Source organism: Pterocles gutturalis, unplaced genomic scaffold (genome assembly GCF_000699245.1).
Source record: "Pterocles gutturalis isolate BGI_N339 unplaced genomic scaffold, ASM69924v1 scaffold29245, whole genome shotgun sequence".
Lineage (NCBI taxonomy): Eukaryota > Metazoa > Chordata > Aves > Pterocliformes > Pteroclidae > Pterocles > Pterocles gutturalis.
In genome coordinates, this window is record NW_010146865.1 from 1 (window position 1) to 26,939 (window position 26,939).

The 26,939-nt window shown below is 38.5% G+C and overlaps 1 protein-coding gene across 2 annotated transcripts in view; it reads right to left on the reverse strand.

Moving 5' to 3' along the window:
* Position 1: 1 nt before the first annotated feature.
* The window catches only part of MTMR1 (myotubularin related protein 1), a 37,188-nt gene continuing 10,250 nt past the window's right edge, over positions 2 to 26,939 (reverse strand). For both annotated transcript variants that reach the window (XM_010085890.1, XM_010085889.1), the window contains 7 exons: positions 26,548 to 26,736; positions 25,870 to 26,055; positions 22,544 to 22,750; positions 21,757 to 21,849; positions 16,679 to 16,792; positions 15,113 to 15,289; positions 2 to 614 (listed from right to left, as the gene is read on the reverse strand). In XM_010085890.1, the coding sequence (XP_010084192.1) occupies positions 450 to 614; positions 15,113 to 15,289; positions 16,679 to 16,792; positions 21,757 to 21,849; positions 22,544 to 22,750; positions 25,870 to 26,055; positions 26,548 to 26,736 (1,131 nt within the window). In that variant the 3' untranslated portion in view covers positions 2 to 449. The remainder of the gene's footprint in view (positions 615 to 15,112; positions 15,290 to 16,678; positions 16,793 to 21,756; positions 21,850 to 22,543; positions 22,751 to 25,869; positions 26,056 to 26,547; positions 26,737 to 26,939) is intronic.

Sequence of the window (26,939 nt, forward strand, 5' to 3'; positions counted from 1 at the left end):
TATATATATATATATATTACTGAGTGAAATAAGGAGCTCCCATTCAGAAAAACGTTCTGTGTTCTGTGTAAGCATCATGTGGCATTTAATCTGATTCTCTCAAGGAGGCATGGTACCCTAGGCAGTGTGAGAGGCATTCTTCTCTCTGCTTGGCAGATGGATTCCTTTTTAGGATGGTTAAATTGTTAGTTGTTCAAAACAAAGTTTAATTTCACAATTGGTGATTTAGCTAGAGATGTCAAAACACATGTGGGAACTGCCAACAAGCAAATACATCACATCTATTGAAGCTCTTTTTGGCCTCATCACGATAACATCAGACACAGAGTAAGGCATGTAGATCATAGCAATTACAAGTCACTCACAATCCTTTTGTGATGGGAAGAGCATTTCACCCTCCTCTCTGTATCACCTGACACAATTTTTTTTCACACGGATTTTGTTACACATCACACAGAGGTGTGTACCGGTGTGGCTGAATGGGAAGGAGATGAACCTCTGTCAGAGGAGGAAGAAATGGATCGTGTAGCAGCCTCCCGCTGCAAATCTTCAACCTTCTTCTGAAGCTCCGTCCGGATGGCAAGGAGCTCTTTAAGATTTTGATGGATCGGAACCTGCCGGGTGAAGAAAGAAAAGGCTTACTTTGACTGTCATAGTCAATTATCTTCTCAAGCAATGCTGCCACAGTTTCCTTCAGTAACACAGTGCATCCAAGACCGATGAATGTCAGTATATCAATATTTAGGGACAGTGTTTCTTTAGTCATTTGAAACAAAACATTGCAGCAAACTGTCCCTTTCTAATACCACAGTTGTCAGGAAACCTATTCAAAAGGCTGTTTGCAAATGGTCTTGCTGGGATACCAAACATATTCCACTAAATATACCCCTATCCCTTATCAATAACACTTAAACTCAAAATGCCTTTCCTGGGAACTATTTCCCCTGCCTGTTGGGACAGAACTTATTTTGTAAAGAGAGCAGAGTTCACAAAGCTGGCTCCATATGGAGCATCTTATTACTCTTCTAACCAGGCATCTTTCCAAGAGCCTGACCCCTTGCAGCTTGTCAGTGAGAAAAGTGCAGCAGCCAAGTGAACTGTGCTCGCGGTGGACCTCCCAGAGTCACACTCTGACAAGCCTTTCGTATAACTGGATCAAGTTTCTGCCTCTACTTCTGACAGTGCCCAAAAACCACCAGAGACGCACCTCTCAGCATCAGACCTCTAGGCATTTGTCATGCTTATCTGGAACATTAAACTATATCCTGGCCAAAGGAAGATACAAGCCACACTGGTTTTGGCAGCTGGATCTGTTATCTCAGACAAGCACAAAGAGAGCTCCCCTTCTTCCAAATGCCACAGAAGGGCCAAAAATGTTTGACTGTAAATTGCTTTTAATTTATTTTATCCTGTATAAACTCTAATGGTTTACAGCTTTTGGACAGAGCAAGATGGGAAAATAATTTAACTGGGCTGGTGAGACAATAATGGCAAAATGCAGCAATGGGAAACCTATGGATTGCTAGATGGTGTAAGTAATTTATACCCTGGGATTCTGGAATGCCAGGCTCCAGGGAACCACATTCACGCACGATCGCTTCCTACTGCTTAAAAGTGATTACAGGGCCGGGATGCACACCTGAGCAAGAAATTCTCGCATGGTGCTATGTGAAGAAGATATCAAAAACCAGAAAGGGTTTCTCTTCTTGCCATCAACACACAACTCAGTTCACAATTTTTGGGTTTTTTTTTGTGAATTCAGGCTTTTTAAAGAAAATTCATCAAAAATCTATGCATCTGATGCTGATATTTTCAAAATCTAACACTCGTGTTTCTGAAACAGGAAAATACCATTTCATTTCTAACGTTAGTTCTAACATAAAAGAATAAAATAGCATCAAACAGTCTGGTTTAGGTCAAAATCTTCTTGGCCATATGCTTTTTTCTTGTTTGTGGCTTCACCTATGAACAGAAACTTCAGTGTATTCACAAAGTGCTGCTCCCAGTACCCTGGGAGTCATCAATTCATCCAGTGTGCCATCTACAGCAATTTTAAAAGCATAACTTTCTGAGTCTTCAGCTGAACAATCACTGCAAACCACCAAGCCCCCAATGACCCCAGAGTCCTGCCTTTGCTATGCCATGAATTCCTTCTCTTCTTGCAGTCTTCTCCTGTGTCCACCACAGAAACTCTTTAGCAGGCGAGGCCACAAATCTGCAAACAGCCTCCTCCGCTAATCAAACACAAAGCACACCCTCCAGAAAGATAATCTCATTTTTCTGAGTTGGTCTACAAGGAATGTATACACCTAAAAAGATGGCAAAACTGAGTGTGGTGGTGAAGTTTGTCCAAGATGCTGTAACACACACTATGGAAAATTCAAACTTCACTGAAGACCAAGACTTTCTGGAATTAGCACACTCCCCTACTATTTTTTTTTTCTTTCCTCAAGTAAAATATCCCTTCCTCATACACTCCTACTTCAGATTTCTTCTTTATGAAGACATTTTCCTGACACTTAGGTCTGTAACAGAGTGATTCACCCTTGGTATCATTAGTCACACAAGCCCTGGGTCACGGGAGGTTTGTACACCTGATTTCTGCACAGTTTAATCATGATTCAGCATAACAGGCCAATTTCCCTTAGACACCTTTCACACGGGCATTAGCTGGTGTGTTCCACTGTGCAATGCTCAAACGGACCACGAATCCTTTCAGGATACACTACACAAAAGCCACTGCAGAGCTCGGCACGCTGTGTAAAGTGCTTCAAGGAGGAAAAGTGTGGCTGCACACCTCAATCCTTCTGCATCCCCCCAGAACCTAATTCAACAAGACACATGCTCAAATTTTGACACAAGTGCTGTTCTCCCCACGTGTCCATCTCAAAGAACAGGACTTTCTTTAAATAAATTAGCTAAATAACAATAATGACATTTAAAAAGTCTGTGTATATTCAAGTCACACATAAAACTCTTCAACATTAATGCTGCAAAATTATACCCTCAAAAAATCAGATGTCAGAATGAAGATTACTTCTCCAAATTCAATTCAGCCCTCCTGTACACCTGTACAAAATAATTGGTTAAATAAACATTAAAATCCTAGCTTCCCCCTTGTATTCCTCATTTGTTCAGTGCACAGTTTGATGCTACTCAATTAGTGAGCAGTTATTCAATATTTAGCTTTCTTTGCAGTGTCTGACCCCATCCTTTATTTATTCTTCTGAACTTAAAAAGCTAAGTTTCCTGTTCTGTACTTTCATCTCATGTCAAGAAACAAATGTATTTCTGCAGCACCCTAATGAGGTACAGGAGTCCTAACGCTCCACTTTTACAGACAAGGACCTGAAGCAAGCAGCTTCTTATCTTCCGTACCTTGGATCTCAAATTGGTTTACAGAGAATTGAGGAATTCTGCAAATTCGGTCTTGTGGGTATCAAGCAGGACACCCAGTAAATAAGGAGCACAGCCATGGTGACCATTCTGCTCCAGGTATCTCCCTTACAACAGAGGAATCCCAGGGCAAAGGCAAGGAGAAACTGCATTTCTCCAGAGCAGCATCCTGCTCCCTCACTCACAGGACAATTTTTCCTTTGTCTGGAGCTGTGCCCCCTCCAGCCTGCTTTCTCAGATTGTATTCCATGGGTTGAACAGAAAGCAAAGACCTCCAACACCTGGAGCGTTATTCACTCCTAGTTCCTGTTCCCAGGTCGTCACAGCTCTCTCATAGACTGTACCAAATCCATCTCTCAGTCCTTTTACTCTCATTTACTCTCAGTCTTTGAGAATTCACTGAGACTGTTCCACCTCAGACCTCCAAAATGGATTAATTTCTTCCAGGATATGAGCAGGCACATTTCTGAAACATAATCTCTCTTACTAAAATTTCATGTTTGCCCTAGAGACGGAATATTTACAGAAAAACAGCCCCTCGCCCCAATAAAAGAAGTCTACAATACCAATATTTTCATATGGGAAAATACTTTTCTCAGTCACATTCTCATAAGCAACTGAGCCTTCTTGGATGAAGTTTTACAAAACAATTCAGTCAGACACACATACTTGGTGACTCAATACAAATCACTGGAGTCCAGCAAAGCTGTAAGCAAAGCAGAGTAAGGTCTTATAATGGAAAGAAAAGAAAAAAAAAAAAAAAAAAAAAAAAAAAGGGTCACCTTCAAAATTTGGGCCATTTTTTAATAAGTGCATATTAGATGTAAACACGGCAAGACAGTTTTACATAAATATCATCACGCCATTTCATATGGCAGTGTAAACACAAATGGTTTTCTCATGTCAAGTCCTTCCCAGGGAAAGACCCTTGCAGCTTGCCATTTAACAGAGCATATGGATGTAAAACAATAAACTTCCAAAAACAGATTTCACACACTAAATTTCCAATACATACTTTAATGTCATGAAATAACATGTCAAATTCAGTCTAGAGAAATCCTGAGCACTTCCAGAGTATTTTCAAGCAACTGACAATAACTGGTTTATTAATGATAAGGGTCCATGTGAGAATTACATACTCATGGGGTAAGAGAAAAGTTCGTACAGGCAGCTGAAATGTATTTAAAGAATATGATAGAAGTTCTTATACAAAGACCTGAAAAGCACCATGGCATAAGGAGCTGCGTTTTCCCAGATGCCTTAAATTCTTCTACTGTAACTTCCCTTTTTTGAGAAGAGCAGCAAATTTAAATGTGAAAAAATGAAAATACAGATAATGGTGCTGGAGGGAAAAGGAGGCAAAATGGCCAAAACAAAGCCTCAATCTCAAATCATGTGTATTTTTTTTTTAATGAAACAACACATTAAAAGAACCACATAGAACTGGAATTATGCAGCTTCCAACTATCTTGGAAGGAAGAGAAAGAGGATGAAGCATCTTCAAATGAATTCTGTCACAAAACCCATGAAAATACTGAAAGAAAAAAGAAGTTTATTTCATTTCCACATTTCCTAAAAACCTGTTGCTGCCAGTGTTTCCTCCTGTGCTAATTCTTACAGATAACTGTCTCAGTTTTTGTCACTTCACTCCATTATATTTCAGTGTGTGATTCCTCTCTCGAATAAAGCCTCCTTCAGAAAGGAAAGGGTCCAACAGCCTTCACAATAACACCTGTAATGGCTTGCTGTGAATGAGGTTCTCCTTTACTTTACCACTGTTTAGAATAAAAGGAAGTGGAAGAGTGACAGATTCTGTAAGGAACAAGAAGTTTGGAGAAGATAGTCTATTAAAAGATCTTGTTACCACCTTAACCCTACAAGTGTGTGCTTGCACAGCACAAGTAGTGTCTCCACAGCAAGCTTTTATTACAGTCTTGTTAAGAAATCATATAATTGATTTGACCAAGATGAATTTGTTGGGAGTCTGACAGGAGACGTACTGTTTTCTACTCTCTCATCCCACCTCTCCAATTAGGAGTGGAAGCTCAAAAGATGACTCTAGACCCACCACCCAGTTGTTTTCAAGTTATTTTTTTGCAGCTCTACTCCACTGTATCGATACCAGATTTTCAGAAGAGGGTGCATCCCTTCCTTTGTCACGCCAGCTTCGCAGCGTGTCCCTGCAGCAATGCTGCTAGGCAACACCCAGCCACTACAGCCAGGTCCTCAGCATTTCTGTCCGTACTCCAGGGGAAAGCAAAAACCTACTTCTGCTGCACAAGAGGAGCCTCCGCAGATGACACCTAACCCAATCTGCGGTTTTGTTGGGCTGGAAAATTGTCTGGGCCATTTCTCATTAAATAAAATGTAAAAAACAACCTGAAGACCTAAACTGTTACCTCAACATGCTGAAAAACAATACACTTCACTTCTGTTATTTAACAAAATATTCTAGTAAAAAATAAAGTAGAAACACAACAGTGAAAGTACCCCATTTTAACAGATTTTGGTGGGTTAACCTCATAAAAAAAAATCAGTCATTTGCCTATTTATAAGAAATAAAATTAGATTTCTCTAATCACATAAAATTTACTTAAAATAGAAGTTTATCAATCCAAAACAAAACTGGCATTTACGTCTAATGTAGCCAGCAATACAGCCCAAGCAGGGACAAGAGTAAGGAGTTTGCCAGCAGCACTAAGTAGGGCGGATAAGGGCCCAGATCCGTGGGAAGTCTGACCTTGCTCCAGGCCTTAACCAAAAAGCTGGCCCTGTAAAAGCTGGAGAATTTATTTGCAACGCCTTGAGGAGATTTCTCAGTGATTTTTTTTTCCTTTTAATTGCTACTGTAATATTGACTCAGGAACTAAGAAGAATATGACTGAGACTGCATGGTGTTCCTCTCTAACTCATAACCAACTTTTTACAGCCACTTACCCAAACGCTGTGTCCCTAGTCGTTTTACCCTCCTGAGCAATACCCTTCACACTAAATACAAGCTTTAAAGACTTATCCCAGTTGTCCATGATTCTAGCATCTTTTTGTTTGGCTTTAAACTCTCACCAAGTTTTGTAGTCCTTTCCCATTCAAATCCCCCCTTTTTTTTCCATTACCCCTCTCTCACTGAGTTATCTAAAGGGACTAATTTTTTTGTAAATGAATAAGAAAAAAATCAACTAATCATGAAGATTTTATATAGTAAAGTTCTTAGCTTTCTCTAGTCTTTTAACAATTTCCATTTTTGCCCATTTCAACACTCTTAAAAAAAAACTTCTCTGCATCAAGCCGTGATTAAATTCAGGACCTGATCTCCCTCCTCATACAATCTATTCACCTGTATCTACCTTCTGCGCTTGCAGTTCTTCCCTGCTACTTGCTTCTCCTCCCTTTCCTTCCTTATCCATGACATTGCCAGTTGCCCTGTCTCTCCAGAGTTTCTCCTTTCTGGTATGAGCAGCCTTTTTCCCCTGTAAGGCTTGATACGATTCTCCCGCTGCTAATGATAACTTGCAATATTAGAAACCCCACACCCAACCAGTAAAAAAGCAAAATGCTTCAAAACTGAGTGAACCAAGTAACATTCTTCACTGAGAAAGAACCGATTGTAGGTTCCTGCAAATTAACCAGTTAAAATGGGTGGGGTTTCATTTTCCTCATTAGCTAGCTTTGCTTTCTATTTCATTCAAGGGCAGATACTTTTCCTACACTTTAAAGATAAGGTACTTGCTGCAAATAATGAGCTGAAACGTACTTAGAACACTGCTAAAGAAACATTCTTTATTGCTTAAAATATGATTGATATCAAACCATTTTTTAAACAGAATTATCCCCATGTACAGCGAAAGCAGAACCTGGTGTACTGTAACTCTCAAGGCACACCATGGTTATTATAAAGTATTGCTCCTGGGTGAGGACTTGAGGAAAGAAAAAGTTTGGGTTTTTTTAATTATACCCACACAGAAACTACAATTAAGCTTTACAATATACATACTACACCACATAAAAACTACCTAGACATAGGACAGCTTCGTTTCCTAAAAAATTCAAACCTTCCTCTTCACAGAATTACTACAGTTCACTTTCAGTATTGATTTTCAGGTTTTCATTCCCAAGTAATCCTTCAGGATTCTGGAGTGCTTTTGGATAGCAAAATTTGTCAACACAAGGATAGGTATAAAAGAAATTGTAATAGCTACTCACTTATAGTACTGCCAAACCTTAATTAGATGGATATCTACTGTGTGTTGCTGTACTAGCTCAAGGACAGTCATTCACATGAAAATTGTTCAACACTGAATGCGTTTTGTCCTGTTCAGCGAGTATACTTTATCTATTTCAGAAACAGGGAAGAAAGGCTGCTAAGGAAAATGGTTATTTTAAATTCATTGCTTGACTTAAGACTGCTGTTTTTTTCAAAAACCTCCTCTGTGCACTGGAAAGACAACAGTATTCACTTGAGCTTTTTGTTCCTCTTCATTACGAACTGGAACTCTGACAGACTTGTTTTTAAAACCTAGTTAACAGCATACTCATAGAAAAGGGAAATCTCAAATGGTGAAAACAGCAGTTTCCAATAATAATCAATACTTCCACATTTATTGCAGAGGTATTCTCCTGGGAAACCAGGCAAAACCTCCTGGCCTTCTGGAAAAGCAGTGACTAGCAAAGAGAAATTATGAATGCTCCCATGTGGGAACTCGAACAGAGATTTTTGCGGACAACTGCATAGATTTCCAGACTCGGGAAACTCCACATGCTACAAGGTGATGCCATTGCTTGTTAAAACCTACAGCCCATTTGGATTTAGACATCTGATAGATTAGAGCAATGCTTTGAGTGCTTGCTCTTGAAAATATGATAGAAACTGCCAAAATGAGGATCATTTGTACAGTATGAATTTCTCACTTTCTGTGCATGTTCTGATGCTGTGCTCATTACAGGATCCCAAACTTTTTTTTCCATGAACAACTACAGATTCTTTCAGCACACAGGATAAGCAGTTAGTCTTTACTTTATTCCATTCCAGTTGGATGCTGAGAGGTTTCTCTGCAGATGTGAAGTTACCTGCAGTAAATCAGACTCCGAAAATCTTGACTTAGACACCCAGACAGAGAGAAACTATCTGGTACTGTATGAAATTTGCCTTGTCTCACAAGAAACTGCAGTAAATGCAGGGATGAAATCTCCTCAGCTAGGGCAACACTCAGCTACCTAACCCACAGGTGATTCCTTCTCCTGACATCTCCTGCCTCATTCTTTCATGCAAAATGATGGACTCAAGACCACGGGTAGTGGACCCGTGCCAAGCATTTCCAGAGCCTATGATGGCTTTGTCCTGCCACAAAATGGTGTTAAATCATATGTATGAACTTCAAAAATATTACAACTAATGTCAACACGCTCAGAGAGGAAAATGCCAGGCAACATGACTGAAGAGAGGTATAAATAATATGAAACACCCCACGTGCTAGACAGTAAGTCCTATCCTGTTATGTGCAGGACAAACCATCTCAGTAATTGTTTTCCAGTTTATTCTCAACAATTTTTCCAGTGACGGTTAGCATCTTATTTGTTCTTTCAAATGTGCAATATTTTGTGTTTATTGACACTGGAGTTCAGCTGACACCTAATCACTCAACTGTTCAACACATCAAATCCTTCTACAATTCTATATACAGCATAAAAAAAGCAGCAATCATTGTAACCTATTTATACGATTTCCAGATCATTTGTGTATATACTGGAGAAAGTTATTTATTACTACCTTTTCCTTTCCTTTTTTAAAGCCAGCTGTTAACCTATGAACAGAATTTCCCTGGCTCTTCATGGAAGCTCCAAAGACTGCCTTTAGCAGATGATCCCATTCCAGCAGCTGAATTGAATTTCTAGGTTATAGATGGTGCCAGCTTATATTCTGGATGAAAGTCCACACACACAAATAAAAGAATGAATTTGAAAGACTTACAGGGATTCCTATTATATTATCTCTAGCACAGGGGCCAAATTAGCAGGCATAGAAAAATTTTAAAACCCAATTAAAACAACACGAGTTTAAGCCGCATATTCCAAGGGTTAAACTGTCATTTCCCAGAAAGCATAAAAACAACTAAACATATCCAAATGGACTATGTAAATTTTGTGACTGAAATACATTCTTTTCCTTGCCTCTCACATAGGAAGGCACAGCTTGACTGGAAAGGACCAGAACTTTTACTCATACTCTGCATATATGAATAATGAGCACATTAGTTCAAAAATACTGCCCCTGAAGAAGTCATATTCAAGAAAATTATTTGTTGTGTTCTCCCCGCCTTCCAGAGTTGCCCAAGCAGATGACTCACTGACATCTGGCAGCCAGAACTCCTCAGATCAGTGTAAAGAAGAGGTCTGAATTACTACATAGGAAAGGAGAGAGGATTATATGCTCTCAACTGAAAAAAATTCAAAAGCATCAGACAATCTTATCTATTCCAGACTGGCAGGGTCATCTCTAAGCCCAGTAGCAGGTACCCACAGAGCACACACCTCTGTATGAGAGAATGAAAGAGCTTATCTTCCATATGTCACATACAAGTACACATTTCTCCAACCCAAGGAAAGTGCAAATCTGAAAAATACCTCTTCCCCATCAATGTGCTCAAATAAGACAAAAATCCATCTAATTTTCTTGGGACAAGAGGTCAATAATGATGTAACACCTCCAAACTGAAACCAAGGAACATTTTTTTTTCACTTAAGAATTAGAATGACCTTGTTGAAGCACACTTTAGCAAAAAGGGAATCTACAAGAGATGTCCACTTTTAACCTAGAATTTTCTGTGTTGTTCACTTCTCAGACACTTGAGCTTTGAACCCTATGGAAGGAGACTGTGTGTCACCTAATTGCACAGGATCTATTGCAATACAGCTGTAATCCTAAAACAAAGCTCTTGATACAAATAAACACCATCAAAACTACCAATTCAGCCTTCCACAAAACTTAGACAGAACTAAAGATATATCATTATAAGTCATCTTTTCTTTATGGAACATAAGAATAACTCTGAACTCCCGATGTCCGAGATACAATGACAAATATTATGAGACCTTACTGTACTGTTAGAGGTCTGATGAGACACAGATATTTAAAGATAGAGTACAACAAAGCAAAACCAAATGCTTAGATCTAGTTAGCATTCAGTAATTTAAAAAAAAAAAATTAACAGTGACCATAGAATCATAGAATGGTTTGGGTTGGAAGGGACCTTAAAGATCATCGAGTTCCAACCCCCTGCCATGGGCAGGGACACCTCCCACTAGCCCAGGTTGCTCAAAGCCTCATCCAGCCTGGCCTTGAACCCCTCCAGGGATGGGGCATCCACAGCTTCTCTGCGCAACCTGGGACACTGCCTCACCACCCTCACAGTAAAAAAAAATTCTCCCTACTATCTAATCTAAATCTACATTCTTTCAGCTTAAAACTGCTACCTTTAATCCTGTCACTACACTCCCTGATGAAGAGTCCCTCCCCATCTCTCCTGTAGCCCCCTTTAGGTACTGGAAGCTGCTATAAGGTCACCCCGGAGCCTTCTCTTCTCCAGGCTGAACAACCCCAACTCTCTCAGCCTGTCCCCATATAGGAGGTGCTCCAGCCCTCTGACCACCTTTGTGACCCTCCTCCAGACTCACTCCAACAGGTCCGTGTCCTTCCTGTGCTGAGGACCCCAGAGATGGATGCAGCACTCCTGGTGGGGTCCCACGAGAGCAGAGTAGAGGGGGAGAATCACCTCCCTCGACCTGCTGGTCACGCAGCTTTTGATGCAGCCCAGGACATGGTTGGTTTCTGGGCTGTGAGTGGACATTGCTGGGTCATGTTGAGCTTCTCATCAGCCAACATCCCCAAGTCCTTCTCCTCAGGGCTGCTCTCCATCCATTCTCCACCCAGCCTGTGTTTGTGCTTGGGATTGCCTCGACCCACGTGCAGGACCTTCCACTTGGCCTTGTTGAATTTCATGAGGTTCACATGGGCCCACCTCTCAAGCCTGTCAAGGTCCCTCTGGATGGCATCCCTTCCCTCCAGTGTGTTGACTGCACCACATGACAGCTCGGTGCTGTTGGCAAACTTGCTGAGGGTACACTCAATCCCACTGTCCATGTCGCCAACAAAAACGTTAAACCACAGCAGTCCCAACACTAACACCTGCAAAATGCCACTTGTCACTGGTCTCCACTTGGACATTGAGCCATTGACTGCAACTCTTTGAGTGCAACCATCCAGCAAATTCCTTATCCACCGCATGGACCATCCATCAAATCCATGTCTCTCCAATTTACAGACAAGGATGTCATGTGGGACAGTGTCAAATGCTTTGCACACGTCCAGGTAGATTATGTCAGTTGCTCTTCCCTTATCCACCAACACTGTGACCCTGTTGTAGAAGGCCACCAAGTTTGTCAGGCATGATTTGCCTTTAGTGAAGCCATGTTGGCTGTCACCAGTCACCTCCTTATTTTCCACGTGCCTTAGCGTAGTTTCCAGGAGGATCTGTGCCATGATCTTGGCAGGCACAGAGGCGAGACTGACCAGTCTGTAGTTCCCTGGGTCTTCCTTTTTTCCCTTTTTAAAAATGGGGGTTATGTTTCCCCTTTTCCAGTCAGTGGGACCTTCACCAGACTGCCACACCTCCTCAAATATGATGGATAGAGGCGTAGCAACTTCATCTGCCAGTTCCCTCAGGACCCATGCGTGGACACATGGCACGAGGTCTCACGGACTTGTGCACCTTCAGATTCCTCAGATGGTCTCAAACTTGATCTTCTCCTGCAGTGGGGAGTTCTTCATTCTCCCAGTCACTGCCTTTGCCTTCTGCAACATGGGCAGTGTGGCTTAAGCATGTGCTGGTGAAGGCTGAGACAAAAAAATTGTTGAGTCCCTCAGCCTTCTCCATATCCCAGGTAACCAAGTCTCCAGTTCGGAGAGGGTCCATATTTCCCTAATCTTCCTTTTATCACCAATGTACCTACAGAAGCTTTTCTTGTTGCCCTTGACATCCCTGTCCAGATTTAATTCTATCAGGGCTTTCGCTTTCCTAACCTGATCCCTGGCTGCTCAGACAATTTCTTTGTATTCCTCCCACGCTACCTGCCCTTGCTTCCTTTCTTGCTTGATGTATGCTCATTTCCAATAGAAAAGTCAATGAAGTGCAATGATTAACTTCTCTTCAGTCCATTTAAAAATTCAAGCCTCACTCACTAATAAAGCTGAAATTACAAAACCTAAAATAATTGCCTCAAACTAAAAACTGCCCTTTTGCTCTTGTGAGTTTCCTCTACCATAATACAAAGATGGTTGATAATGGGTATCAAACATCCGTTCTGATTATATTAAAGGACTGTTCTTCATCTTCCCTTAAACTCAAGTAATTAGGCATTTCTCCTTTTCAGTGAGCTCCTAGAAAACATTTTCCAGTTTCTTAAAGAAGTTTTTGCAGCTAATGAAAGAGTATGTGAGGTTGCCTTGAATTGCTATTCATCAGAGAGCTCTTTATTAACATTAAATATCTAACTTTCTCTTATTCCAGTTGAAAAACAGAAGAACCATCTTAAAAGTTATTCAACAAAAACGCCTTTTCTCAGTAGGCAGAGACACCTGTTCTTTTAATAAATTCACTGATTGTTTAAGAAATCTTTTCAGTGAAGAGAAACGAAGCCCTGCTGGGCATCACAACGGTGATTGTCTTTTTTGCTGTTACTGAACGGGTCTGAATGTTACTGTATCGGCTAACAGGGTGTGAAACTAGACAATGCAAATACAGAAGAAAGCAAACTTGGTATATTGTGATTACAAAGACTGTTATTTATTTGTTTGCGTGAGTTTGTGCTTTCATAATTAGACTGGAGAACAAATTCTGCAACAAAAACCTGTAATTTCTGCAGCAAATGTATTCAAGTAGATGTGAAACACTTCTGAATATTTGTCACAAATATCACATAAATTCAGGCCAGGGACAAGAGGAAAGGCATGATGTATCTTCACAAGACAAAGCTAATGTGGTAGATCTAAAGTTCAGAACAGTTATATTAGTTTTTCAAGAAAAGAAGATGGTAGTAAAGTTAAGGCAGTTACCAGGGTCATCACATTTTGTTACCTTCAATCTGCTGATCTGAGGGACCTTTCTCCAAGACCAAGGCAGATCAGTGATTCACACGTGCTACAGCGCCAGCAGAGTGCTCTCCAACAGGAGTGGGCAGAGCGCTCTCCATCAGAGGCGGTGAGCAGAGCCTGCCACCAAGTATATGACAGTTCTGATATTCTCTAATTATGTCATCTCTTCCCCATCCTCATCTCTGTTGGACTGGGACTAGCTTTCAGGTGTGTCTACAAAGCCTGCTTGCTTTCAGGGCCTATAGATCTCAATTAAATACAAGTCATAAACTGATGCTGCTGCCAGTCCATTATACTAAAACGTGCATAAACCACGCAAATGTTTTTCAGTAAATAGGCTAACGGGAAGATGATATTTTGCTAAAAAGCAGTTGTCAATTTTACTTTAAAACCATAAAGATTAAAATACATCATCTTCCAAGTTTTAACACATGTTAACACCTAACAGGTACTTAACAGTCATAGGACTATATTGACCAAAATAGAACAAGTAAGGGAAACAAAGCAGCTCCAAGGAAACATCTCAGCAAGGAAGCAAGCAAGCCAGGCTTTTCCAAGACCTTAAAAGGTATTTCTCAGATTCCTGGACTTCTACCAGTGCACTGTCCTTGAAATCTACCTTGGAACACCATCTTTTACAACAGCCTCTGACTTGTGAGTGTCTAATAAATCTGAAACTCATGTCTCATTCTAACTGCTAGAAGATGAAAGCAGCTTTCGAGCAGTCATTTAATACAGGTAATTCATCATAATATGCTTGGGGATACCTTGGAATGTTACCTTAATAAAGAGATGGTGCAGCACCCTCAGATATATTATGGTTGTGACACAAACTGAATGTTCTTTCTTTGGACTTCTAAGCATGAGAGCATATGGAGTATTCGTCTGACAAGATTTAGAGATTTTTCTGAATAGCAGACATTACTTAGAAGAACAAACACCAGATGAATCAAAGAGCATGTATGCTGGCTTGAAATCATAAAGGTCAATTGAAAACAAGCATCTATGTGATGCTAAGTTTAGAGAGCCTACAAAATGAGTCAGTACATAGTCCAATTCTTTCAGAAACTGCTGCTATATTTTATATCACTGTTTATAAAGGGCAAAACATAATTAAAAACAAAGGTACACTAAACTCTGCAAGAAGGTTAAGGCAATAAAAGTGTTATAAAAGTAATCTTCCAATAACAAAGACTGTTAATCTGTTATCTTTCACAAGCCAATAAAGTGATACTGTAACTCCCTATTCAAGGTTAAGACAATAAAAGGATTAAAAAGTATTACAAAGTATTACAGAAGTGTTATAAAAGTAATCTACCAATAACAAAGACTGTTAATCTGTTATCTTTCACAAGCCAATAAAGTGATACTGTAACTCCCTATTCTACTGGTGACTTTAATGAAAACATCATTTTACCAAGTTTGAACACATCCCGCATCTTCTTCAAGAAAATCACCTTTTTCCTTATCCTATATGTGCAACCAGATGAACACTTTTGAAATTAAATGCTGAATTTTCTTTTAATCTCTGTGCTCTTCAATAAAACATAAAAGACAGGTGAAAGCTCATACCTGGGGCCGCATCCTTGGGTTCCATCTGACGTAGTAGTTCACCCATAGTTCCAAATGGTTCAGACTGGCAACAGGATAGAGGACGTGGTTTTCATAGTTTACGTAGAAAGGATTTGTGAACTCATCTAACTGGCTGTTTATATAGGACCATAGCGATATAGTCTTTGTGCTTACCTCCTGATAGGAGAAAAAAAAATTTAAATGGACTGCAAAGCCTTAAAATATGAGGTTAATATCTACATATCAGTAATTTTGTCTGTGAAATTTACCTTATCTACTAGAAAATTGCAAGCACTCTGAGAATACTTCCAGTAGCTGATCATTAAACAGCCTTAAAACTTCAGCAAAACATTTGAACATTTATTCTGGTCCAGGGCTAACTGAGAAAGGAGATTCAGGCATATTATTTTCAGAGACACAAAGGTCTAGTTGAGCAAAAGAAAGCTGTACCGCTTGTAATTTACAGCAATGTTTACAGCTACTTAAATATATTGTTAACACACTGACCAACCAAAAAAAAGTAAAATTAAATTAGCTCTGACAAGAAAATCAGTGAAGAGAGATGTAGTTCGGAAGATCCAAAACAGCATCTGTGAAAAATAATTATTCAGTTCTCCCACTCACACTATATTCTCCTATCAATTGATATTGTGCTTTAAAATGCCTGTTTTATCTTTATTTGCACTTCTGAAAGTTGTATTATTCTAAATGTAATCAGCATAATCATGGTTAGATCAAAGATTGGAAATCTGAACTTACATCAGATTCATCTTGCAATTTTACAGTCCTTCAGTGTTGTAAAGCATGTGTTTCTACTACCGCTGTGTCTTAAATTGCATTTCTTTATTGAGAATTGCATCTGACTATTCATTTATGAAAGCCGTCTGGACACACTGCATTTCTGAGAACACGTTATTCAGCTCCATCTTGTGGTATTTACATGCAACTTTTTCCCAACAGAAGCAGTAGAGACAAACAAAAAACATAGCAAAGCTAAATATGGCAAGGAATTGTTACGTGTTTTAAAAATTATAAAGTATAAAAACCAATAAAGCCAAAAGTAAGCGAAAGTGTACTTGGGATATTAACAAACTTTTATTTTTTTTTCTCCAAATTCAAAGTATTTCATTGAGTCCTAACTTCATTCATTTAGACATTCTAAATTTTCCTAGTTTTCAACCATAAGTTTCATCTAATTATGTCCTAAAGTGACATGAAAAATCATCTATGGGAGTGCCTTTGGAAATAGTGAAAGAAATGTTAATATAATTTGATAATAATTATTTAAAATTGTATATGTTGCCTAGAAATATCTGAAAGAGGACCTTCTAAAACCCTCAAGTCCCTGAACAGATAATAACTGAAGAAAAACAAGTGACACCTCATATAATAGCAGGACATTCCTTATGTATTTCTCATACCAGTAAATTTCACGTCCATGTTGTCTTTTCAGACTGTGTGACAAATGTATCCAAAAACACAGCTCAGATATTCTTAGGTCTTGTATTCCAAGCATCTTCATATAAAATCAACAAATTACAAATGTGTACTAGACTAAGTATTTACCTCTTTTAATTTTTCTTTTTCACAGTTGCATAAGAAAGTCCCAAAGAGACAACTGTAAAGGTGATCCAGAATGGTGATCAGAAATAACTCGTTGAATTCAAAGGCTGCAGGAAACTGAAATTTAAAAAGTTTGTAAAATTACTTCAAACTTTATTTTAAGCAGCATAGAAAGGAAGAAACTCAGACACAAGAAATAACCAAAATATTCAGATAAGATTTTTTTTTTCTTATTTACTGATTATTTTCAGGAAAACTCAGCAATTTCAGTAACTCCCATTGCAATAATACCTTTCCCCTACATACTTCTTTATAAATACTCCTAGGAAACAAACCATAAATTCATTATGCAAGTATACTAGAATACAAACATAGAAACATTAGCTAATGTGACACTGGTGACACAAAGAAATCCATTCTAAGGAGCTCTAACAGTATTGTATTCTAACCCACCCCAAACTGTCTTCGACATATGCCTTATTTCTCTTCTTACAGGACAATAAATCATTTTTGGAAAAAAAAAAAAGATTATGACATTTAAGAGTTTTATTTCCTATTCTAAAATGCAATGAATTGGATAATAAGTACTACTGCATGTACAATGTGCTTAACATATATTTAAAATGTTTCTTTCTACCCAAGTAAGTTACTTTTCTCCATTTCACCCCTTGAGTTTACCATCAGCTATGTACAACAAGCTTTTAATCCCTCTTCTTTTATCCTGGAAAGCAAAACCTGTACATCTCAAAGAACTGTTATTCCATTGAGCACCACTAGGTATTTTATTCATAAGCAGAGGTTACTTGAGACATTCTAGGAAAAGAGTTAGAACTTTTAAAACACTCACACTGTTTAAGATATATCTTAATCTCTAGTGCTCTAAAAATCATAAACGAAGAAATTAATGCAAAATGCATGTGCTGCTACCTATTCAGATGGAAAGGGTCTTTCTTCAATCAAATTTTATGATAGGACTACATATGGCAACTGCTTGATGTGTCAAAATAACTTTGTGTTCAGTATGACAAGGGTCTCCTCAAACACAGATATGGAATGATAAACATTTAGGAGAAAAGAACATATTAGAAGACTAAAGCAAAATTTAAGAAGCAGCCATTCTCTCGTTACCATGAATGAGAATGTTATAAGAGACTAACATTCAGGACAAATGAAACAATTTTTGTTCATTCCCACTGAAGGAGTAAATATTTAGAGAAGTCTAAGATGCAATGTCACAGATTCATAAGGAAGAATTTCCTGCTATATGGTGAAATCTGAAGTCAGTATTTCAGATCTGAAGAAAGCAGCAGACTGGTTCCTGTTATGTGCCACTGAAGAACACTGAACACCTTGGCATGAGTGACTCAAGAACTACTTTAAATAAAAAAAGAAGATTACAAGTATAGCTAGGAGGAATAACACAGCAATTGGGACTGCAGATGAACTAGCTGATCCAGAAATTCCTCTTCAGTGTCATCTGTGATTTATGAAGGGCAAATGTTTATTCACGTTGAAAGTAAAGAGTTGAATAATGTACAATGGGTGTGCTTGTATTAAATCTAGAAAGATCTAAGTTTTAAACAATGTTCTTTTAAAAGAAGATTGATTTAAGTCAAACATTGCAAAAACATTCTCTTTCAAAGGCCTCTCAAGCTAAAATACTCCCAACTTCCATCTGAAAATTTTGAGTAAGGAAATTGTCAACATCATGGCTCACTAAATGAATGGGAGCCTTCCTTCTGACTCTGCTACGGATTACGCACTGTTCAACAGCACAGCGTGCTCACACTGGGGCTTCTCTCTCAAATCACTGCTTTGTTTTCAATCACCTAGCCATTTGTTTCCATAAAACATGCAGGACCTTAAGATTATCAAATTCTCTTTTTCAGTCATGTTCAAAAGTTACCCCTTACAGCACTTCCTTCTCTCTAGGAAATCACGTCAAAACTCAATTACAATATAATGATCTTAACAACACAGCTATGATTTAAAAAGTATGAACAGAACTTGATAAGCGGGTGTGCTGAACCAAGGCAGGAGAAAATTCAGTGGGTCTCAGACCTCAGTCTCTTGTGTCCAGCCCTAAGCAGCAATCAGATACAGAGAGCAAAAATAATTTGCAAAGCATCAAAATGATATTTGGAAATAACTTTGAAGACAAAGCCTCTCCTAAAGGGACTCTCTTTAACTGAAAGCACTTAATGAGCCTTGTCACATTAGGGTTCTGTGTTGTGACGGGTCCATACTAATCAGATGGATGCTGACATGGCCGCTATTCCAATCCAGCGAAGCATATTCAAAATTCCATACATCAGTGGTTGCACTCCAACTGATCTATTAATAAGTGATAGCACTTTATTGAAACCCTGTCTTTGGATACAAGAGTTGTACTGTTGGAGTTGATGTATAAAGACTGTAAATCTTCTATTACTGCTGCTGAAAAATCACTGACCTAAAAATGCTTTCCTCTGTAGTTCCAAGCCCATTAGCGTTTGTTTGAAGATTCAGGTGGAAAAATTCCCCAAACGAAAATTTACTTCTTGTCAAATCCACTAATTGTGAGAGAACACATGGGTCATTAAAATCTCCCACTTAATGCTGCTGGAGTTTGTAAAGGAGAGATTTAAAAGAAGATTTCTTCTCTAAAAGTCTGATGATGCCAAGTGGCGTCTGATTAGAGATACGCAAAATAAACTTGCTTTTAACTCAATGAACTCACTCTGTACTACAGTAACATTTAAAGTTGAAGCACTTTGCAGAACTGTTCTTGTGATTGTGGAACTGGACTGAATCAGGTTAACTGAACACCAGATATCCTAACAGAGTACACCGCTGAACCTAGTGAAAAATGCATCTCTGGCAACAGATGACATCTGGTAACAAACAGGATGCAACTTTCTACCAACTTTAAATGTATCTTCCTCCTGTGAGGGTACTGTGCATGAAAGGTAGAAAGCTGCTGGCTGAGCTGCAACACTACATGCAAATTTTATGGTTTTGTTTCATTTTTAACAGGGCATCAGTAATTCATCCGATCACACGTGGCCCTTCCAATTTGACATCTGCTATTCAAAATCACTAGAATTTACTAACAGAGGCGGGAAATCACTTCACCATATGTTTTTTTTATTAAAATCTGATATCAATGTACTTCTCTCGAGTTCTCTGTTACTGTATTTGTGTGTCATGAAGACTGTAAAAATGAAAGGAAAACATAAGGCTGCCAAGGATTAAGTTTCATTGTCTGAAGCTGTCTGGAGATTTGTATCTTAGTGGGAAGTTAGAGATTCTCTCACTGTTTTAAGAATGTAATTCTCAGCACCTGAAAGAGAAAATTTGCTTGCTTTGAGCCCATGCCCAAACCTGAGCCCTTACACTTATTTGAGCTTTGGAACACTTCACCTATGTTTACCACGGATTCTAAAGCATGAAACTAGCACTGTTTTATGAGCAAGAGATGTACACAAGGATAAAACAGAATCCTGGCTTTCACAGGTCCATGTCAAGGTAATCACAATCTTCACATCTGTTCTCTAGGTGTTGAAGTCAACTAAAAAATAAGTGTGCAGGAACTCTCCAAGAATGATGTTTCCAATTTTTTTCCTGCTGTAACATTAATGATTTTTCAATGCCACTGCTGTTCATGAATTTCAGAACAGTTTCTGGATCCAGGTTTTGAACAGATGTGGTACTGGCAAAATGTTTCACAGATTTCCCCCTCCCCCCCATCCTCTTTTTTTTTTTTTTTTTTAAACTAGAGGAAACTAAACTGTTTATAGCAAGAAACAGGAGGCAGCAATTTTGATCACAAAAATAGAAGAGGCTGCTCTCAATTAAGGATCTCCCCAGAGGACTTTTGTTCCTACCAGGTGTTTAGAACTGCTTCTCCTTGCTATTGTTATTAGCTTTCCTCTGAGAGAGGAGCAGAATTTTTCATTTCATTTCTCTAGCCATACTAAACAGCACATTAATGCTGAAATACAGATACACAGAAAGAGAAAGTCTTCAAGGGACTCTGGACAAGGGCCCAGTATTACAGCAGGGAACTTTCATAAAGCACTGAAGATGACTGTTTCGAATACAGGTTTTGGAAACTATGATGTAAATTTTTAAGAACTGTGTTCAGAACAGGAAGACTTAAGGTAAGAGATCTGGGAGTGCTAGCATCACATGGAACCAGACTGTTACCCTCCTCTCTTCAAAACAGATCACATACTATACAGACTTCATTCAGTATAACAGCTTTTACCATAAGACACCAGATCTAAGTTAGGCTTAAAGGAGGAAAAAAAAGAAGAGGAAAAAAAAAAAAAAAGAAAAAAAGGAGCCAAGCACTTCTAATTTACTTGGAAATAAAGCCTTCATGTGGACAATCTATTTCACTAACTCCATTAAAGAACAGCAATATAAAAGCTCAGAAAAATCTTAAGTTTATGCTCATGGAGGTACAAATAAGGAAAATGAGGGCTAAAGCCATTCTCTAATTTAACACATTCAGAAAAAAAATTATAATTTTAATACTTTGATATCTTAAATATCACTAATTTCAAAGATTTCCCCTGAATCAGAGGTAAAATAGTGTTGGAAGTAAGAAAACTTATCTGACAATAGGCTTGTATGTTAGAAATGCTGTCTTGTATGCATAATGATGCCAACATTAACTTACATTTCACACTTGAGACATACATAGAAGAACTCCTCCCCTCAGTTCACAATCAGCCTGAATTTCTGCTGTTTCTTAAGGACAATATAAATCCATATGAACATTTACTCCACCAGTGAATATGCAATGCAAATAATTTATCTCATCAATAACTCTCATTCATGTAATCAGAGAATCCTTTGAAAGCTTATTTTAAACAAAAGCATTCCTGGTGTTTTGGTTTTAAGTCAATACCTCTACTCTAGCTCCTTGTACTTCAATGTGAGCAAAAAGTTTCCCTGTGTGCACAATGCAGCCACAGAACGACCAACTTCAGGAAACTATGCTACTGTTTTTCAAAGGTACGTGTTCTCCTACATGAATTACGTTTCCAAGATAAAGACTGAGACCTCACAGAAATAACTCTTAAGCATCTTACCTGCTTTGTCATTTGCCAAACACAGTCGATGAACTGAAGGAAAATGGGAGATCTGTCTGCATCAGCATGATCATCATCTCCATGTCCTACTCGCTGAAAGTCAAAACAAACTTTTCATTTCAGTCTAGTGTATTTACAGTACCATCCTAACACTTTAAAGATGAGTAACTCTTAAATATGTTCCAGTGGCGAACAAGATAAGCAAATCTTCCATAATGCTAGCCTGTATTTTCCAACTACTAAAAACGCATTCCAGCATTCACTTACGGACATGCCTTTGCTGTTGAGCAGAGCTGCAAAGACACTTGGTCAACAAAGCTGCGACAGTTGCTTCGCCATCTTTCATTGCACAGCTATTTACTTCTACCAGTCAGTCAAACTAGTAGTTATTTACTAAGACTGTACTGAAATAAAGATTATTCCATATCCACCTGCCATAACATGTCATTTCACCTAAACCATCTTAGAGTCAGAGCCCACAAAATGTCATAATAATCTATGTCCTAATTCCCCACTAGCCCATGTCTTAAATAAACATTTCAACCTTAAATCAGAGTAATGGTTCCAGCAATTTTGTTCAAGCCACTTAATTCCTCTTAACTTTATATTATACCTCAAACACAGATTTCCTGTTAAAAAGGAACAGGTCACAATTCTCTGACACACACCATTAAAAGAACAAGACCAGAGATAATCGCCAAAACGCAGCAGAGTACTGTGAGAAAACATGCTACTCAAAATAAAAGCCTTGAAGGTAAGAAACTTCACACCAAATCTTTCAGCTTACCATTGCAAATCGGTGTCCAAAACTTATCCATTCTTTCTCTATAAGAACTTCAAACCCCTTGATAGTTCTGTAATAGCTGTCCAGCATAAGCATAGCTAGCGCAGTAAGCTGTGCAGTTCGATCCCAACCATCACTGCAATGTACCACTACTGATGTTTTACCAGATTCAATTTTATCTGCAATTCTCACTGCTCCTGCAAGAAGCATCTTAAATAAACAAAAATAAATAAGTATATTAAATACTAACCAAAACTACCAAAAAGAAAGAGTTCTAATTTTACGCTATTAAGATTAATATATTTTAAAATTTCAGATTAACTACATAATCATCTGCACAACATTGCTTGAAATTAAATATCTTCAAATGGTGGTATGCATATTGCTACAGGTACAAAAACTGTGTGCACTCTGTCATCCAAGAGAGAGTTCTTACCAGCTCTCCTTTATTAGTAGAACATAGCAAAAGAACGTGGGAATCCCTTCTATAAATCTAATCTGAACTTCTGCATCATGATGAAAAGACACAAATTCTGTAATCTATTACAAAGGCTGAAGGTTCAATGTTTTCAAAATTCATTTTTACAGTAATCAATTACTCTTTTTTTCCTCAGCTTTTAGCTCTCAACTACTAAATTTAGATAAAGGGACAAACTACCCAGATAATCTAAATAAAAACACAACTCAAACAAACCCAGAAACCCCTGGCTGGGAGCCTGTGCCCATTTGTTGGTGCATGAAGTACACCTTGTATTGAAGCCATGAGCAGAGCATTAATAGCACGGATTCGGGAGCATGCTGGAGAGCAAAGGACGGACATGGCATAGGACTGAGATCACCCGAGTGAACTTGGTGTTGTTCTATCCCACAAAAAAACACTCTCTTGTTCTCTTATGCTGCTCTGTAGTTTTTAAAAAACTTGAATATTTTCTCTCCTGTGAAGATTTGCCTCTGTAACATGACCTACCATGGCACTGAAAAATATGTGAAAAAACCCCACCACTAGAACAGGGCCACCGGAGAAATTCCTATTCTGCATTCCAACATCAGAAAATGGAATCTTGCAAAATACTTGCATTTTCTCCCTCCCAGGCATGTAAAAACATCTTCTGGGAAGCAGGAAAGCCAGCATCCACTGGAAAAGCTGTGCACACAACCAGTCTTCAAAGCTATTTCAAGAACCATGCTTTAGAGACCATTTTCATTGATTGTATCTTTTATGGCAAAACTGAAGAATGACAGGATGGAAATATCAGGAAACTACACAAAAGCTTCTAAGGGAGAATAGAGCTTGTGGTCTGAACTAGTTAATTGCCAATTACTTCAGTTACAAAGCTCTACTGCACTAAAAAAGTGCAAATATTAAAACAGTTTGGTCTTCAATAAGAGCAGGAAACTATATATACTATAAACTATATAACATACAGGTATGTGATAGCTTGCTCTAAATTGTCCTAAAGAGAACACAGATGTTTCTGAAGGAACACAGCCAAAACTAAAAGGACAGAACAGATACAGGCACTAGGCAGAGAACGGGAGACAGAAAACAGAGTTACTATTAATTCAGTAAGTATCTGTGGAGTAGCTGAAGCATTTTATTTTACTTTGGACAAAAGCCTTTAGAAAACAGCTTCCTCCACAAACTGTCATTATTCTTTATAGATGCTTCAAAACTTAGCTACCATCGCAGTATTTCAGTTAGGGCTCCTAACGAATAACTGGCCTTGGACTGGTTTAGAAAATGAGAATGGGTTTAAAAATAATTAATAGTACAAGTTCTACCCTGAGAGACAGAAAATACCCTGGAGGGCACATGAAACATCATGGGTGTGCAAAAAGCACCAAGTGACTCTACTCCTGTTGTTACTACTGTCTTCACACACACAGAACATTACTGGTGCCTCCCCAGACACTCCTGGACCATCTCCAAAGTGCTGTGGGTGCTCAGTGCTAGGAAGGTGAATTTCCAGTAATGCATCACATTAAACTGGGGTACAATCCCACAGGTCTGAGCCCAGAAAACAGAAGATACATTAGAGTAAAGGTGTGGATTTGTTAATTGCTATAACAAGCCAAATCAAACAGGCAAGGAAGGTAAGCCACTCTTGGATAAAAGCACAGGGAGATACTATCAATGCTGTTAACACAGTAACGGCAGCTGATAAGAAATCAGGCTGCAGTTTGTGCTGTCAATATCATAACGTGAAGACTCACATAAGGGACAGATTCATGAAGAATGTTACATGTGTGTCAACTCTTTAAAATAATTTAAATGAAATTTCAAATTGCTATGCTGTTGTCATCTGTGCAATGGCGGCATCAAGGTCCACTTGTGACACCTCCCAAGCCCAGGAACCCCACTGAAGTCTGCGCCAACAAAAAGTTGCCACTGGCCCAAACAACTCCACTTTTAAGGGAGTATTGTTATCTAAGGCCAGGCTGGTAAGAAAAGGTTTCCAGTTACTCAGATTCTCAAAGCTGTTTGAAATAGTCCAACAAGAGAACAAGAAAATGAAACTATTCCCAAAAGATCATTACATTTGTTTAATTCTTAAATTGTTTGCTCCCTCTACTGGTTCTCCTGCAGCAGTTAGCAAGCACTAGTTAATAGAAGAGTAAAACTAATGAACAATCCCAAATATGTTTTGCATGAGTGACATTTGAGCCAGCTGCTAATAAAACAAATTCCACTCCATCCATATTCATCATAAACAGGGGAGTGAATGTGGTAATGAAATAATCTATTCTAAAAGCATTTCAGAGGTTAGTGAAACGGACTGTAAAACTGAGTATGGTAGTGATTTATTTTAATATTATGTTAAATAATAGAACAGATTATAACCCAGTAGAGCACTGACTATAAACAGCCCATGAAAATGTAGGTGCCCAACACATGAACACTAACACTGCGCCGAAGGAGGGAAGGATGAGAAAGACTGCAGAATTTACAGTCAAGTCCTTTTGGCAGTTGTTCAAATATAATCTCAAGTTCCCAGGGCATTCTTCCAAAAAGCAGGGATAACCCTGGACTGCTCACAAACATTCCCTCTCAAGAAAATCAAACATTGTCCAACACTAAATACGATACTGTGCTATCAGGAATTAACTCATTACCCACCAATACATAAAACTGGAAATAAAAAGTTATTATAGAACATAGCATTTTAAGCATTCCAAGTGACGGATTAAAAATTAAGTTTTTTTATAAGACTATCCTGATCAAAGCAACGTGCTTAAATCTAGACATTATTTTAGTAATATTTTCAGAAATGCAGGTTAAAAACATGGTTTATAAAAACAATTGATATTTCACATCAAAAGTATTTTACCCTTATATATTCCAGCCAGTGTGTGGAGTCCACATTCGATAACCACCGAGTTTCATCAATAGTAGGATAAACTATTTCTTTAAGTTTACGTAGGGATTCTCTCATTACGTGTATATTATGAATTTCCAGAAAGACCAGTTCTGCATTTGGGTAGGCACTTTCACTTTCATATCCTCCACCTTTGGCCTGTCATTCAAAAAGTAAAAACAGACAAAGAAAAGAACATATACAGGACTTCAGTAAGGTTGAGAGAGTTATTTTGGTCAGGTTTCAGTTTTTTCTGAGAAAAATGATTATTTTAGCACTAATAAAAACATAGTTTTGGCTTTTGTTTTTCTAGGAAGCACCAGGGGTACTTTTTTTAGGTGAAAGAAATTCTAACTGTAATAGGCTAGATCTGATAATACATCCATATACCTTCCCCTTTTTACTACCCAAACCTTTTGGTCTTCTGTGGGCTTTACTGCATCATTTCTAAAGTATGTTTTCACGCTGCCTTCAATTCCTGGCAGGCTTTCCAAAATGCTACAAGCAACTTAACCTTCCTTCCCGCACCCTCTTTAGAGACCCTTTTTTATCTCTTTTAAACATCACATTCTCCTCATCCTCACCTCTTAATCAATCTTCAGCCCTGTAACAAAGATAGAACCACTAATGCTAGTTACGATACCAACCTACCTTGTTTGTATCTGCAACACTATTCTGTCTGGCATCAAAGATGATAAGTTTATGTGACTGAGCGTTGGCATCCATTATTGTCTGCAAATATTTTTCATCTTCTTTGCAACGCTTATCATTGGGGCCTACTGAAGGCTGACTGCATCGTGTTATTGTTGCTTGGCTCTCAGGATGAATCCAGGACAACACCTGGAATAAAATAAAATTATATGTTTATTATACTACTATAAAGGCAGCGGGCCAGAGGGCAATTAGGCAGCCACACTGCCTACATGGCATTATTTCCCGGCAAATCAACAAATGCAAGGTTAAGGACAAGCTGATGCAAAACCATACTGACAGCACACTAGCATTGCTCATCCCAAAACTGAGCTTGAAATACACAGTGATTC